General features: G+C 41.4%; 1 protein-coding gene across 2 annotated transcripts in view; it reads left to right on the top strand.

Moving 5' to 3' along the window:
* LRRC1 (leucine rich repeat containing 1) overlaps positions 1-17,953 on the top strand; it is a 79,187-nt gene that overhangs the window by 14,854 nt on the left and 46,380 nt on the right. For both annotated transcript variants that reach the window (XM_088665760.1, XM_035109787.3), the window contains exons 2-4: positions 3,976-4,093; positions 11,501-11,579; positions 13,766-13,855. In XM_088665760.1, the coding sequence (XP_088521886.1) occupies positions 3,976-4,093; positions 11,501-11,579; positions 13,766-13,855 (287 nt within the window). The remainder of the gene's footprint in view (positions 1-3,975; positions 4,094-11,500; positions 11,580-13,765; positions 13,856-17,953) is intronic.

The following is a 17,953-nucleotide window of genomic DNA, read 5'->3' on the forward strand; positions in this document are numbered from 1 at the left end:
AATGCTCCTCTTTTTCAGTTCTCAGCTATTGGCTAAAAGCTCACCCACTCATTAAAACTGAGGTGACTTAAAAGCGGGTGACAGATCTGGTTCTCCTTCTTCAAGAAAACTGCTGCGTTAATCACAGATGTGTGACAGAATATATTCTTAGCGATATCACATAGCTGCACCATATGCACCGTAACTACTAATCCTGGAATCCCCAGCATCACACTCAAAACCTCCCTTGGCACCTGCCAAGGTCTTCTGTCCCATTTTCTTAAAATCTTTGCTTTTTTGGCTTGCAAGGGGTGGGTGTTACCTGCTTTTGTCTGTTTGTTTTGGTTGGAAGTGGGTGTTTTGCCTGTTTGTGGGGTTGGTTCTGAGCACCGCCAGTTTTTCTTCTGTGAAATGGGTATTTTGTGGTGCCCACAACAGTTTCTTAAATTCCCAAACATTTCCCTTGGCTCTAAAAGGTGTGTGTGTGTGTGTGTGTGTGTGTGTGTGTGTGTGTGTGTGTGTTAGGAAACCTCTGCCCTGATCTACCTACTGGGCCTTAGTAAATGGAGGAAAACTGTCACAAATTACGAACACTATACTTGCGTGCAGTGTAACCACTACATCTTTAGACTGAATAAGGGAAGGTTACAATAATTGCTGTAACATTTTATAAGATGCTCCCATTGCCCACAGGGACATGGGTGTAAGTACATTTTTAAAAGTCCTAAGTAATAATTACAAAAAAGGCTAAAACCACAAATCACCTACGTACAGGTGAGCACTCATTTCAGTAATGGGTAGTGGTACAAAGTTTTGAAGCTGAATTATATTCTAGGTCAGTGTTTCCCAACCAGTGTGCCTCCAGATGTTTTGGGACTACAACTCCCATCATTCCTGACCACTGGTCTTGCTAGCTAGGGATGATGGGAGTTGTAGTCCCAAAACATCTGGAGGCACACTGGTGGGGAAACACTGTTCTAGGTTGGAGCAGGCTAAAGGTTCAATGAAATGGCAGAGGACCCTATGAGAATGCCATGCCAAGTGTTCTGAAAAAATGGGTCCTGTCTCTGGGAGTCCTCTGGGATCAGATTCAGGGTGGAGTGGGAGAAGGAAGAAAGAGCAGTGAGATTCCCTTCCTTTTTTTGTTCAGGGTTTTGATTTGAATCACCACATGAATCTCTGTAAAAACAGTCTTCATGATCAAAAGCTGTGTGCACACAATGAGTAAAATATTGCACACCTATTCTGTCCTCAAGCTGAGGAGGATTGCTAGCATGAGGGAGACATCTTCTCGGGAGTTTGTTCATGTAAGACTTCCGCATGTGCCATGTGTGGGATGTAATATTTGAATAGGTTGTTGTATATGGAATGCAGGTTTGAGTAGCACAATTGGTATCCCAGGTAAAATTCAGATGTCAACAGTGTGATCCGAACCTATACACGCCAGATTTTTATGCAAGAACACCATATTGAAGTTACCGCATATGGTTTGTGGCTTTTGTAAGCAGCATGCTGGGAGGAAAGACAAAGTCAGGTTGTGGTAGCTTCCACTTACTGGAGGTGTGGTTTGTGGCTTTGCCTGTTCATATCATCTGACAACTTGAGAGAGCTCTTGATATCATTTCTGCAAGGTGGTGGTGGTAGGAAGAGGGAAGGTAAACAAAATAAATGTCTGATGTCAACGGGCCATTTCACTTTATAAATTGTACTTTTAAAAAATTATGCAAGTTGGTTGCTGTTCTTATGCACAGAACATATTTTCTGGACCAACCTAAGCTGCTCATTCTCCTTTTCTCTTTTGGTCTGGCTGCTTCCAAACTAGCTTTGACTTTACAAATGTTGACCTTTTTTTGCTAAGCTACTGCAGACAGCTTGGGGTCAGCACAAAGTACTAATCACAGGAGGATTATAAGCAAAACATTTCATTGCATGCCACATAGAAACCTTAAAATGGGCGTTGTATGGTACCAGCAAATTCCTAGTACTTCTTTTGTATGTGGGTGTCAGAATCACTACATATATTCACTGTTCAATCATAGAACAAAACAAATAACGTAGAAGTAGTACATCTTACTTGCTTCGTTTTCAAAACATTAGTTTGGATGCAAGTTCCCCTGATTTACAGTATCCTAAATATTTAGAAATTTTGAATTTGTATCACTTAATTCAAAACCTGAATGCATTTAGGTTAATTAAAAGCTGTCCACAAAGTTTGCATATTTTTGGGTGGTGGTGGGAGGCACACTTTCTATTCTACTACTTTTATTAATATTAAAACACACATGGGTTAAAGCAGGTAAGGTTTGGCTTGTGGAGGAAGAAGCAAGGAAGAGTGTTTTCTTATCTCTTCAGGAACAGCAAACACATAAAGTTGTAAGTTTGCCAGTAAGGGATACAGAATCTTTTGATCCTTATCTCCAGGAATCCCCAAAATGCACACTTCTGATTTGCAACACGGTGTTGCCGACTCTACTTTAAAAATTAACATAATATATGTGTTTATACAATTTTCTTTCCTCTAGAGCAGATCTGTCCAGCCTGTGGGCCCATCAAGCTGAAAACAGCACATTAGCTTGCCTCTTGCCTGCCAGCACAGCTGTTTTTGCAACAAAGAAAAGATTTATTAAGCCACCCCACAGCTTGTGATCTACTCTGGTGTGTCACAAACTGTGCAGATGTGCTCTAGGTTTATATGACAGGAGTGAAATATGCTTGTACCTTTATCTTCCACCACCTTGTTAGAAAAAATGCTGTCTTCTCCTGCCTGGTGCCAGAATTCCTCTGGAGAGTCACGATGAGTTCCTATGCATTTACAATGGAATTCCCATCCATTTCGATGAATGGAATGGTTTCATGCTTGCAAAGGGAAATGTATGCAGAGCCACCTCTCTCCAGCTGAAGAGAGATGTATGCACTTACACCGCTCCAGGAAAAATTATTTATTTATTAGATTTATGTACCACCCATCATAAGCTCTCAGGGCCGTCCACAGAATAAAACAAGTAAATAAGTAAAACGAAACGGCAAAACAATAACCCCCCCTCCCACAGACACATTTAAAAAAAGGCTGCAGAATATTAATCAGCCAATATTAATTAATTAGATGAATGTCCAACTACGTGGAATGCTGGGAAGCCGTCCTGTGTGCCTTACTGTTGCAGCAAACTGTGGCAACAAAAGGACAATCTAGTCATGAATTTCTGACCCCATTTGAATAAATTAGAACAAGGCAGCAGCACTATTTACATGACAATTGTATGCTACCACTGCACAGTTTGTAATATCCAGTTGAAATAAAAAAGCAATGCATTTGTTCAGATATACTGGTTATGAGGACAGAGTACTGTTATACAGTGATATAAGCAACTTAGCTTTCAGAAATAGGCAACCTGACCAAGGAGTGCCTGCCTGGGAGTGAGACAATGAAACTCTATTGTCTTTCCAATGCATGGGGATCAGGAGAGTGAGAGCCTTATCGTTGGTTGCGCAGTAGTAAACATGAAACGTTTTGGGAGGAAGGGCTGATGCAAACAATTTTGCTCTCTCCTCCATTCATTCAATTGATGTGATTTAGAATGTAAGAATAGTTTTTGGGTGACGAGACAAAGTCTGGTAAAATGAAGTAATGAAATTTTCATTTCGAGTTATTGAAAAGATGCTTGGTATGAATTCACTGTGATCACAATTAAATATTTAGCACTATTTCAGGCAAGGGGAATTTTGGCAGCAAAGAAGCACCATCAATGTTAGCTTTGGCCAAATAGGCCCACATTCTAATGCTGTCATTCAGATTTGACCCCATGCATGCATTCTCACAGGGGATATTCCACACTGGGCAGTCTCTGTCAAAAGAGTGAGACTTAAAGTGTCACAAACTAGGGAACATTAAATGGTCTTTGCTATACCACCTGGGTTTATTTTTTAATGGACTACTAACATGACTACCTGCAGTTTTTGTATACACACTTAACAATGGATAATTGTTTTCTTTTCCAGCCTTTCTTTCAGCTTGTAAAGTTACGAAAACTTGGGCTTAGTGATAATGAAATTCAGCGGCTTCCTCCAGAGATAGCAAACTTTATGCAGCTGGTAGAACTTGATCTGTCTCGAAATGGTAAGCCTGAGTATATGAATACATACATCTTCTATGTGGAATTGTTTTAAGCATTCTTCATGGTGAGTCAAGTTTAAGTACCTCAACATACACCTGTTTAGCCAAATCAAACTGCATTTATTCTCTCCCTACAATTCAAACCCACGCAGGTGAAGGGCTAAACCAGCACATAGGCTCTAAGCATTAATCTTCTTCCCTTCCTAACATGTTGGCTTACATGCATTTTCACATTTCCAATATCGTGTAATACGGTTTCCTTCCTGGGTGATGAAATAGGCTAGGCTGCAGGTGGACAACCTGTGGTCCACACAGGCCTTTTCTGAAGCCCACCATGGAATACCCATCCCCACTGCCACTCCTGAATCCACTGTGCTTCCCTCAGCCTGCCCAACAACTGCTTGGCAGACTGCTGGGAGCACAATTTGCATGTGCAGGAAGGTGCATGGCAGTGGAGTGTGGTGAAATTTTTCACAGGGGAACAGTTAGGGCCAGAGGCACTAGCTTGCAAGGGCCGTTGGGTGTGTGTGTGTCAATGTCATGCATATGATGTGACGTCACACACATGAGCATCGCGCCTCCAGGGCTCTGGCAGGATGCTGGAGCCCTCCTGCTTCCTTCTAAAAGTTGGATGGGTTTTGGGAAGATGGCAGGACAGATCTCGGACCCATTAGAGCCTCGCGCCTCCCTCCCTAAGCTAGACAGAAGCTTCCCAGGCTTTGGGAAGGAGGCACCAGGGGAACATCTAGGGTACTACTCTAGTCCCCTTAGTCCAATGACCGTGAAGCTTTTAATATTTGATGAATCATTGTATTTTAATATTTTGTTGGAAGCTGCCCAGAGTGGCTGGGGAATTGTTGTTGTTGTTGTTGTTGTTGTTGTTGTTGTTGTTGTTGTGTTTTTTTCTCCACTGGTACATGGGATAACTCCCCCTTTTCAGCTTGCTCCCCATCTCTCTGCCCATTTCACACATCTCTGCTTCCCAGTTTGTTGTCTTTGGGGAGAAGAGGTGCATGATGGGATTACTGAACTCCCCCCCCCCCATGCCTCAGGGCCAGAAAGGTTGCCTGCTCCTTGTCTAGACGTTCTATTGATTGCACTGGGGCCCATTGAAACTGCCTCTTTGAGCTACCTCACTTGCCATGTGGCATGTAGAGGTTTTGCCACTTCCTGTCGGAGACCAGCTGCTAGGAGGTTGAAGTGCCAGAGGAATGGGGAACTTTCATGTGATGCCCAAATACAATGCCTTGATTGTTCTGTGTGCTATGGTAGATAAGACAAAGGCAAACCATTATGGGAATGGTACGGTAGTTTCAAGCTGTCTCCATGAAGCATATAGTGCAGACAAACCTATAGTATCAACATTTTGGCACTGGGGAATAGTCTACTAGCTGGAAGAATAACCTGGGTGGGACGTTATTGGGTTGAAGGTGCCAGGTATCTGACAGTGGCAAAGATTACCTTCATTGAGATACTCCAGCAAAGCGCAGTACCTTAAAAAATAAAACAAAAAATTCTGGTGTTGAAACTACATAACGTGTTTCCAGTATCTGCTTTTGAAAAGATTTTGTCAAGAGAAGTTTGACATCTGCAGAGGTCTGTTTTATAAAAAATATATATTAAAATTTGTATGGAGAGGCATCACTCACATGCTCAAAGGGTATGGATAGACAGAATGATTGAAATTAGCAGTCTGAAATGTGCAGGTGAGAGAGGCTGCCACGAGAGAAATGACAGGAAAGAGGCATGGTATTTTCTGTAACTGGTATAAACATGGCTAAGGAACACAGCTGTGGATCAGGAAGTCTCTGTTCTAAAATCTGAATCTATTATTAACCTGCTAAGTGACTTTAGGCAATATGGAGGATAATAGTACTGGCTTAGGGGGGGGGAACTACACCATTATTTTCTCCACCCTTCTTGGGCCAAGTTAGACAGGTGAGCTGCTGGGTGATCTTTTGCCAGTATAGGACTTGCAGAGCATTCCACAAGATGGAGCTTTGTGAGGGGCTTCTAAAGACCTGACAATTAGGAAAAAGCATTTCAGCGTAGCCATGTTTTTACCTGGCCAGCAGATGATGGTGGATGGCCATGGCTTGACTTGAAATGGACTTGCGAGCCAAGTGGGGAGGCCGTGTGTGTGTGTCTCACTGGGCCTATTGGGTTATTGTACCCCTATTGAGTTATTGCAAGATTTGCAGCAAGATAATGGAAGTGAAGCACTTTGGACATTTAAAAAAGTTCAAGTCAAATGACAACATTGCAATTGCTATTCTTTTGTGAGTTCCACATAGGTATTAGGCTGTCACATTGCAGGGGCCTTTTCCTTGAGTCTGGCAGAATAAGTCAAAAGGTTCTAAGCCTGCATGTTCAGAGGACCATGCTGTAAGGGTCTCTCCAGACTTCAGTCTTGAGCTAAGTCAAGCTAGCTGGAGACAGCTGCCACACCCCTCCTGGCAAAACAAAATAGGTCTGGTTTCTTTCTTGTTCTTGGCAGCTTACTGCTGCTGCTTAGGGAAGCAGTGGCAAAATCAGGGGTTGTACATGCAAGAGAAGCAAGGCCTCAGTCCTTGGAAAACCCTAATTATGGGGAAACAGCAGCAGCTCTTTCGATTCTTGGCTGTGCCTCAGTATCTCCAAAACAACTTCTTCCTTAGCCTACTATTCTTTCTCAGTGTTGTCCTTTATGCTTGGAGTTTTAAAGTGTTTGTCTAGCCTATCTCTCCCAGAGCCCATATTGCAGCAGTTTCAGTTTTTTTAACTTATAGAATTATTTAAAGGCCACCCTTTTGAGCGCAGCTCACCCAAACAGACTTCCATCTCATGAAAACAATACTAGATGTTGGGTTGCCCATTTGATCTTCCAAATATCTCCTTTCATTGTCCCTTCTCTTCCAAAGTGTTTACATCAAGGTGGGAATCCAGTCACAAACACTATGTTTGGGCTTTAAAGGCCTGAAAATGAGTGTCCTGTCTATTGTGGACAGAGTAATACGTATCTTCTAAAAAGCTGAAGCTCTTGCTTTCCTAGGCACTCTTTGCCTTTCAGTGTCCTTGGTGTTTTGCTGCAGAGTGATAAGGAGTGAGTTCAAGAAAAGCTGAGTGAGCAGCTAAGATCACTTGTTGTTGAGCATTTCCTATATTCCACACTCTCATTGTAAGACTTTCCCATTGCTAAGTGACTCTTTGATACTGTCATAATGGAATCATTGGCTGTTTCTAAATTACCTGTCTTTTTAAAGCATTCATCCTGGTTTGTTGACACACAGTTTCTGGGGCGGTTATGCAATATCCACCGTTTGTTGAGCATTCATTCTGATTTGTTTGTGGGGAGGTTATACAAAGTCACATGAAACACTTGTTACCCTATGATTTCCAGTGTTTTCCCCAGGGACATTCCAATTTTTATTTTTAGAAGTGGCTTTGTTGTGTATCGTGGATTTGCTGGTACTGTATGTGGTTGACTCCTACTGCAAAATAACAACAGTCTAGAAGTGACCTTCAAAGAGCCATTACAAACTCAGTCACTTGTTCTTTTTCCTAATTAGGTGGGACTGCTGTTCTGTATTTAAGGATTGTAGTACTGTAGTATGTTTCTTAACAGGTCAACCCCACAGCTGAAGTGTGATGGAGTAAATGTTGATTTGTAGGTTTACTGTTCAATGTAATTATAAAGGATGAAGAAGTAGGTAATGCGGATTAATTATTTCCTGCACCTCCCACTTTTTTTAAAAAAACCCTTTAAAAAATCTTCCTTTACAGGTTTCTCAGGTGGCATTATGACATATTGCACGCAAGGGTGTGGTATGAAAGTTAGCTATATGTGTTAATACTGAACCACTTTAAAAATGATATGCAAATATTTACACACATTTTCAAACAACTAGAGGAGTAACTGAAATGTTCAAGTTCTAAGTTCAACACCTGGTAGAATGGCTAGCATTATCTCTTCCATCTAGCTTTATTGATTTAGAGTTTGTTGACTTGCTTTCATTGTTCTTAGAGCTTGTGTTTTCTGTTTTTATTATGCACACTGCTTTTGATGGGGTCCCTCCCCCTGTGAAGTGGCCTATAAATTTGTTGCTTAAAATAAATTTACTGGGACTGCTACAACATCTAGAGAATTTCTGAGCAATGAGCCAGATGTGGTCATCTCTGCCTTGGATTCAGCTACACTTTTCCTTCCTCAGCCCAACTCCCATGCACCCATTAAGCTTAGAAAAAGGACCCCATTTATGCAAACGGGGACCATTTTATCTAAACCTAATTGCCCTAGGATGGCAGTGATGATTTTTAGGATGGCAGCCACTGGAGAGAGAGAAGGGTTAAGCCCTCCCTGCACACTGCGTTCCCCTCTGAACATTTCCCCCTGTTAGACATGGAAGAAAAGGTTATGCCAATGGAAGCTTTTCATGCCACATCCACTTTCCCAACCAAGTAGGCTTGGGGTGTGGGTGTGGGTGAGAGGAGGAAGGATGGTGTGGGCAGGGGAAAAAGAAGAGAGAGAGAGAGAGAGAGAGAGAGAGATGACTTGTCAGTGGATGAGTGGTATGTACAGTGGAACCTCGGTTTATGAACACCTCGGTTTATGAATTTTCGGTTTACGAACGCCGCGGACCCATCTGGAACGGATTAATTCACTTTCCATTATTTTCAATGGGAAAGTTCGCTTCAGTTTATGAACGCTTCAATTTATGAACAGACTTCCGGAACCAATTACACTCATACTTCGGGTTCAGTACGCTTCAGGTTGAGTACTCCATGGACCCGTCTGGAACAGATTAATCCACTTTCCATTACTTTCAATGGGAAAGTTCGCTTCAGTTTATGAACGCTTCTGTTTATGAACAGACTTCCGGAACCAATTGTGTTCATAAACCGAGGTACCACTGTGTGTGTGTGTGTGTGTGTGTGCGTGTGCGTGTGTGTGCGTGAGAGAGAGAGAGAGAGAGAGATTGGGGAAATGAGTGGATGATAATGAATGTGGTGTGTGTATGAAATCGTATGAGAAGGGGACAATGAGTGAGGCGACTTTGAGTCCATACACTTGTGGCTTTTGCTGATTCACCCATCTCAATTGGTAGAACTTGGAAGTTGTTTGAAAGTGGTGCAATGCAGCTTAGGAAGGGCATTTGAGGAGGTGATAGTCATACTATGCTGGGTTAGTATTTTTGTATGCTTACATATGCTGGGTTGGTTTTTTCCCTAAGCCCATAAAGTCCATACATCTTTCTCCTCTGACATACATAGCCTAATAATGATAGCTTGGCAGAGTCTGCATGTTTTTTGTATTTTTTTGTTTTGTTTTAAATTGCTCTCATTTGTCCTTAATGTAAATGCAGTAAGTCTTCACGTCCCATCATTATGTAATTTCGCTGTACAAATAAGCTAACATTTTAAGAGCAGTTTCAAACTTCTGTTGGAGCAGAGTGACTGTGTAGAGAAAAGAAAACTTCAGCCTCTGCTTATAGGAACCTCGCAGGAGGGAGGGGGAGTGAAGAATATGAAGCACAATGCATCTCTGTGCACACAGGCATATTTACTCCCCCCCCCGCCTCCTTCCTTGCCTCAGTGCCTCAACTCATAATGTCTAGCATTTCACTTGCAGTGATTAAAGCAAAGTTATATCAAACTCCATAGCATTTTAGTGAAGCAATGTGAATAACCAGTATTACATTATGTTCCTAATTAAACTTGTACACTTCTTTAAGATTAGACTTTAAGAGCAGCTATGGGTGCAATTCATATTTAAAGCTGTGGCAGCAAATAATGAGAAGACAACTGTGCCTAGAAAATGGAAAAAAGGCATAATCTTAGGCCTCGCCCGCTGTACACCCACCCCATACCATTTTAACAGTGATGGTTAAAATGGCACATTGACTCTTTGCAACTGTTGTTCAAGGGTGCTGGAAACTGTAACTCTTTGAGGTGTCTCTTAACACCCCTTAACAAGCTACAGTTGTCGGGATTCTTTAAGGGCAAACCGTGACTATTAAAGCAGTACAAGAGCGTTTCGAACATATGGTGTGCATGTGACTTTATATGCAGAAGGCTGCTCGCTTGGTTTTCTTGTTTCAGCTGGCCTAACGTTCACTGACAATGTGCCTGTTTGCGCTGTCCTCTGTCACAGAGTTTATATAGGCTTGTTATTCAGAAGTGTCTGTGTACTGACTGTTTGCCAGAACATCTGTATGTCACATGTTTATAGAGCAGCATTCATTGGTGTTCAGGGTTGGATATTCCAGGGGTTTGAACTGGTTAACAATGAGTGTTAGAAATTAATATTCATATTTAGCTATCATGCAAGCGCAAAACTTAATATGTCAGACTAAACATTCAGGGGGAAGAAAACACCTTTCTGACCATAAGAGCTGTTTGGCAGTGGAACAGACTCCCACAAGAGGTGGTGGACTCTCCTCTTGGAAGTTTTTTTTTATAAAAGCAGAGGTTGGATGGCCATCTGACATGGATGCTTTAGCTGGGATTCCTGCATTGCAGGGGATTGGACTAGATGACCCCTGGGGGTTCCTTCCAGCTCTGTAATTCTATGGGTTTTTTCCCCTGCTTCAGCAATATTTCACTATGTTCCTATCATCTGCTACTTCTGGTTGGTTGGGGGAGTGTGTGCGCGTGTGAGGATTGATATTGTCCTGCCCTGCTTTTATTGTCCAGTGTATTCTATTTTGCAATTAAATTATAATAGCAATCTAGAATATATACAACTCCACCTTTTTAAACCTTGTTGAGAATCTCCTTGCCCTTTGCCTCCCATTCCACCTCCAAGGAATCTTCTGTGGTGTCCCTGAGTGCATATTGACTTTTCTTTTGAGGTCTGTGTCAGAAACTGACTTGGTTCTTCATGGCTGTGATTTTGCTGCATTCCTCCTTCCAAGCTACTAAAACAGTCAGAGGCTTGTTTTCCTTTTCACTTATGAGAACCTACAGTATGTGTGTGTGTTTTAAAAAGAACGGGAATTGCATGCAACTTTAGCTGTGTTTAACGCTGCCAAGGATGTGTTAACATGAGGGGAGAGAAAAGGGTGATGTAAAACACAATGCTAGTGGAGCCATAATGGTTTGTTCATTTTGGATTCCACTGAAATCCCTAAATGATAGGTCTATATATAAATGCAAACCAATATCTATCATTGCTTTTAGAAAGATATTTAGCAGACAGTATCTTACAAAGTTGTATTGCTTTGTAGGACCTAAAATGTACTGAAGGTGGTATTTGCTCATTACTCAGAGCAGACCCATTGAAAATAGTGGACCTAATTTAGTCATGTTCATTCATTTCACTGGGTCTGCTCTAAGTAAAGCTGAGTTGAATACCATTCTTTGATTTTGAAATAGAGATGGTATGGTAGATTCTTGGTTGCTGTTTCTTACTCTTTATTTTCTTCCTTGCAGATATTCCTGAAATCCCTGAAAGCATTTCCTTCTGCAAATCATTACAGGTAGCAGACTTCAGTGGGAACCCGCTCACTAGGTAATCTCCATAAAATGGAATGAAAAAGTGTTCAGGTCTTAGAAGTGTGTGTGTGTAAAGGTAATCTTCTATTTGGCTTGAACTTGACAGTTTTTTGTTGTGCCCTTCTTTTGCAGGTGCCCATGGTGGCATAAAAAGATCACAAAATACAATAATAAAACTTGAGGGCAGAATGCAACACATTGCTAAATGGAAGCATGCATGTGGGGAACAAGATTCACTTGCCATACGGGACTTGCACCCCTCTCTTCCTCTCATGCCTTCCTCAACCTGTTCTGGGGTTCCACTAACCTCCTGATTGAAATAGACTTAGAGTGGTAAAGGGGGTTGAAGTCCTGTTGTGCAAGTGGATCTGATTCTGCATACAAAACTGTTTTGTTGAATCCCCAGTAGTTAAAAAAGTAATTGAAAAACATGAAATGAAAAGTGGATGGACCACTTTTTGAAACACATAAACCCAAATGACTGGTACATTAAAAACAGAATTGATGAATGGTGCGAAGGCCATTAACCTTTTGGCAAAAGCCAGTGAAAAATTCGACATTTCTGTGCTGCTTAATGCAATCTCTTCTTGTGGCCGTGAACAGTTAGTGCATGTATGGCCAACTGCGTTTCTTTTGTCTGTGCCGAAGACCTGCATCCCCCAGAATAATATGGAACACTGAATCAGATGAGCTTACACAGAAAATAATTGGGGGGAGGGAATGTGAGAAGCTGCTCAAGAACTATTAATGATTTGTGAGACTGCTCAGGCATGTGGGCACACACCACCTCTAAACCGAGGCCATTATTTTTTAAGACTGCAGCAGCTGGTGGAAATTAATGGCTGAGCATGATGCATAAATGCTGAAGGAAAGTGGACAGATTTCTTCAGGAACCTCTGTGCTACTCTTTGCATGACATAGCGTGCTTCATCACAGGATGCAAAATACGGGCACCTCATGACAGTTACTAATGGCTGCTGCTTTTCTCAGCAGAATGCAAGCAATTATATATGTCTGGGTGTGTGTCATTATTTGCTGCTTTGTGCATTTTATCAAGGAAAAATGGCAGTTTAAGTGTGGCACATGCTGCTCAGAACCGATGCAAGGGATGAATATTTGTTACCTGTTCCAGAATACAAAATCTCAAGTGAGAAAGGAGCAAGCTGATCATATTCTGCCTTGGGTGGTCCACTATGCTGCCTTATTGCTTTATCAGCCCCTGAACCATAGCTGCCAAGTTCTCCCTTTTTTTAAGGGAAATTCCCTTATGCTGAATAGGCTTCCTCGTGAGAAAAGGGAAAACTTGGCAGCTATGCCCTGAACATTTGCACATCACGATTGAGGCAAGCAGTGCAGCCTTAGTTAAGCTGCAATACTTCCTATTCTGTTTATCGATCCCATCAACAACTAACTGCTTCCTGTTTAACACATAACATACATTTAGACGAGAACAGAGACTGTTTATTCCCTCCTAAGGGGCTAATTATTTACATGGAGAAAGTGATGTTAATCTTTCTTTCACTGCAATTAAGCCTTGATTGAACTAGAGGATCATGAGAGATGATATCTAATCTGCAGCAGATTCTTGTATTGAAATGAGCTCCTGTGAATGACAGCCATCTTCCTCACATGCAGGGCTAAGAAAAGAAGACACAGCAGCTGATTGATGTTTGCCTTTTGTCAGTTGGATTCAGTGTTGTGGCTCTGTTCCACTTTAATGAACTATTGATTTGTTTTTTTAAAAAAAAAAACAGTATGTGCTGTGTGCCTTGTTGCAGGCCAAGCTGCCTGGTTGTAAGAGAGAGAAGGCTTTATTTCTCTCTCTCGTTGTCCTTGAGAAAACAGTCGTATGGCGAAAGCAATCCAAAGGAGGTGGTGGGAAGAAAGGCCCTTCCAACAACAACACATTTGAGAAGAAAATATATGTTAAGACACACACACATACACAATTAACAAAACTGAACCTCTTAGCACAATTTATTGTGCTAAATTAGATAATTTAATTTTTCCATTTGTGTTTGGACAAACTGGCATTTTGGTATTAAGGATTGCACTGGAAGAATAACAGAGTAAAGTTCAACTCCTAGCTGCTGCAATGTAAACCATGCAGTGCTTCTCCATGGCAAGATGCTGTGGAGAGAGAGAGAGGGGGGGGGGTCCTTTTCTGCTGTCCTTGGCTGATCTGTACTTTCCTTTTTCTAGGTTGCCTGAAAGCTTTCCTGAGCTGCAGAATCTAACATGTCTTTCTGTAAATGATATCTCTCTACAAGCATTACCTGATAACATTGGAAAGTAAGTTCTTTTTAAAAAAAGATGCCTGAAATTTGTCAGTGGTGGATTTTATGCATAAGCCTAAATACCTGTGAACGTGGTATAGAAAACTAGTTGTTTTTTCCCTCAGGATATTTTGCAAGTATCTTTTAGGTCATCTAGAGCTGGAGTAGCATGGATATCAGGTAAGCTGTGTACAAATACAACACTTCAGGATGGAAGAATGCCTTGTATAAAAACTCACCTAAAATTCATAACATTCAATATCTCGTGGAGATAGTGTCCCAGTTCAGACAAAATGAATGATTTAGAATAATGAGCTTTCCTCTCTTCTTCCTGATATCCTTCTCCACTTGCCCGTCTTAGGGAAGTTTGGAGGGTGGGGACAAGGGGAGAGGACCTTATCAGTTGTGGCTTCTCACTTGTTAAATGTTCCTCCTCAGTTAGATCTGCCTGGGACCATCATTAACATCCATTTGGTTACCTGGTGAAAAGCCTCTTTCTCCTTCCAGCCATTTGACAATTTATGATAAAAGTTCTATTGTTTATTGCTAGATGTTGCCTGCTGCTGAAGTTTTATTTCACTGGGTTTATATAATAAAAGCAGAGAAAACAGCCCCCTTAACCTACACATATGCACAAAAAAGTATCTATAAATACACTTGGCTAACATTTTAAATCAACAACACCTTCAAGAAAAAGAATACTGCCTTTGTGAACTCAGGGAGTCGAAGCACTTTTTAACTTCCCATTGCAATTGTTGATTTTAGTACTTATTGAACCCAAAACAGAATTCACTTCTATAAAATTAGAGGTGCTCCATGGGTAGAACAGAGGGAACATGAAGCTTAAAAAAAACTTTTGTTATTTTTGCTTTCATCTTTTGATAATTGTTTTCTTTTACGTAATGGGCATGCAGTTATGCCCACGTACAAACTGAGGGGGCCTGATTCAACTCGCTGTAAAAATAGCACAATCCCCTGACCTTCAGGAAGCACTTAAGATCTACTTGGTAACTTTGGTATCACTTTTTGTTGTACAATGAATATGAGTCAGCAGTTTGTTCTGTGTGTGCTTGTGTGAGTGTGTGCATGCACACATGCTTATGGGCTGGCATTCAAAAACATGAACCAATTATGTATAATGTGTGTTAAATACGAATGACACTTGCAAATAAGCATACAGAATTGAATACAGAAAAAGGGGAAACATGGCAAGAAACTTGATTAAAAAGAGTAATTCTGTGGGTTATATACGCAAAATATATTCCATACATTATATTCAGTTATTATATCTCATGCTCTAGCCGCAGTTCCCTGTCTATTTGCAGAGGAAACTGGATATGGTTTAAAATTAAGTGGGCAGGACCCTTGGCCTCCCTCTGTTATGTATACTGGAACTGCTTGTATGATCAGGTTTCAATACATTATTAGCAGAGTACTAGTTAAGTTGTGTGACAGCTTGTTCCAGATATCTGGAAATCTGCCTGTACTGCAGAAGAGCAGTACAACTGATGATACAAATTATTCTTTTTAAATCTGCTGTGACCCACAGCAAGTATTTAACAGGATTCAATGCTCTGACAGCTAGGTATTCAGGTGCAGTTGGGCATGGTGGAAGCTTCCACTGTTTGGGGGATGCAGAGATCTTGCTCCAAAACAGCTCTAGGTCTCCGGGAGTCTTCTACCCTTTTCACTTCTAGCTATTGAATCTGTTCTCTTAGACTCTTCCTCTATTCACTTTGCACTTCCCAGAGTTCTCAGGTGCATGGCAGGCTGTTTGGTATCGTATTTCCTAGAAGTTTGGGAATTCTCAGGATGTTCATTCTTCCTGGGGAAGGTTGCGTACTAGCTATCACCTGGAATGCCACGTGGAATTTCGCTTCTGGGGTTCCTGTGAAGCCTGGAACTTGAGAGGACTATGGTTCTTATCACTGGTAGCTTTTTTTTATAGTGCTATAGAAGCAAGAGTTTTAATGTCCTATTCGTTTATTATAATAATTAGCAGTTCACCTCTGTTCCTACCCTGCTTTCTTCCCTGTAGTAATTCTTGAACAGAGTCATCATTCATTCAGACCAGTCATTTACAGGGCTGCAATACATAAATGGGGGAAATAAAGACACCAGTAGAAATAGCAAAGGCAGCAAGTATATGGGGATAGAAAATCATACAATTGTAGAGGCACAGTATATTATAATATACTTGCTTCATACACCGCACAGTACATTTTGCTTGACTTGTAAGTATGTGTTTCATGCATACCTACAGGACAGCTTTGCTGAGCCACAGTAACTAAAGATACTGCTTCCTTCTTCAGTTTCTTGTATCAGACAAACTGAATTCTCGCCTACCAGAATGGTATAGGAAAAATGAATTATAGATGTCTAGCAGGAAACAGATAGGGCTGTGCACTTCTATACATACCCAGGATAGGTGGACCTCAGCTTCTAGTTATGGTTTAACTTCATTAATAGATAGCTACATTACTTTCGAAATATTTGAATGAAGCCAGCATATTTTAAGCACTGCTCTGATTTGAAACTGCGCCAGCAACTTGGTTCTTCTGAAAAGGGCATGTTTTGGAATGTAGCCCCCACAGGCTTCTAATTGATCCCATACTTAAAAGTAGAAAAGACATCTGGAATGCCGAGGGAGAAAAACAACAATTGTAATTACTTCAGAAATTGCATACTCCCTGTGTTGGCTTGGCAATATTTCTTGCATGGAATTTATACTCGAACACAACTTTGAAACACTGGACGTTTGTCGGGGGTTTTCTTCCCAAAATGTGTACATACTGTAGCAGGATACTTTGCATTCCGCCCCCCCCAAAAAAGAGGCAATAGTGAATGATACACCTATATGTTACTGTGGAACACCCCACTGTGCTAAGTTCACAATCCCATGGTGTGAACTGGAATCTTGGCCCAGGGAGTTGTGCCAGCCTAGCAGACTGAGTTTAACTCCACTGTGCTTTCAACAGAGTTAATGCCCAGTTTGAAGGACCCTGTATGAGAGACAGAGAAGGGGAGATATCCCAGGGTGAGAGACTGGGAGAAGAGAGGGATGCTCCCAGGTGGGAGCTGGGAAGACACATATTTTTCTGTATGAGACAAAAGTTAAGGTACATTTGTGAGAGAGGATTTCCTATTCTTCAATCTCTTCCATCTTTTTTCTCTTCTCTCCTTTTATTATTCTTTGTGTCGATTAGCTGGTCTTGTGAAAAAATGCAATAAAATTTCATTTAAAAAACAAACAAATCAGAGGTGATGTCAGGATAGTGTCTACTCAGCTGTCACATGACACGAAAATGACCAGAGGGAGGGCAGAGCTGGCATGCGGGTAGAGAAGTCTCAGGTGCCATTCTGAGGTTTCCTTGGCCACCACTGAGACAGCTAGGATAATGTAACCCTATGTGTGTCCGAGCGGTTTCTGTGGAATTCAGTCTACAAGGAACATAACAGGGCATGGCAGGCCTAGACATATTCCTAACCACTGTCACTTTTGAGTACAGTGTCAATGCATTTCAACCCCCCATCTACCCTCCCAACCCCTATCTACCTCGTTTTCCTTCTTTCTTCGTAGTGTCTTAACAAATGAAACTGATTTGCAAAAATGATGCATGTCAAGATATGAGTGACACTGCACATACCTTTGTAATTCAAGAAATCTTTAATAAATATTTTTTTAAAAAAGGGTGCTATAGTGTGAAATTGCAACCAAAATTTATGCGCAAATTTGACTTTATTCAGTAGCGACAAGGAGGTCTCTTTCCCACTACACTATGCAATGAATTCTCTTTACGTGTTGTTAGCATAACAGTGTTGCAGACCAAACTGCTACCCTTGCATCTTACAGGCTTATGGCTGCAGTGTTGGTGACCCCTCCCCTCCCTGCTTTTACCGATGTATTTATCTGCTAAGTGAAGTAATATTTCATGCATCTGACCAGCTTTGGCTGTAGCCCATGAAAACCTACGCTTACAATAACATTGTTGTTCTTTACAGTGCCACAGAGCCCTTTGTTGTGTCTTTCTGCAAAAGTGAGCAGCATGGCTGCCCCTCTGGAATTTAAGGCAGAGGCAGCTATGTTGCAGAAAATATGGGCATGCATTTCTGT

The sequence above is a fragment of the Zootoca vivipara genome, chromosome 3 (assembly GCF_965207765.1).
Source record: "Zootoca vivipara chromosome 3, rZooViv2.hap1.1, whole genome shotgun sequence".
In the NCBI taxonomy this organism is placed as follows: domain Eukaryota; kingdom Metazoa; phylum Chordata; class Lepidosauria; order Squamata; family Lacertidae; genus Zootoca; species Zootoca vivipara.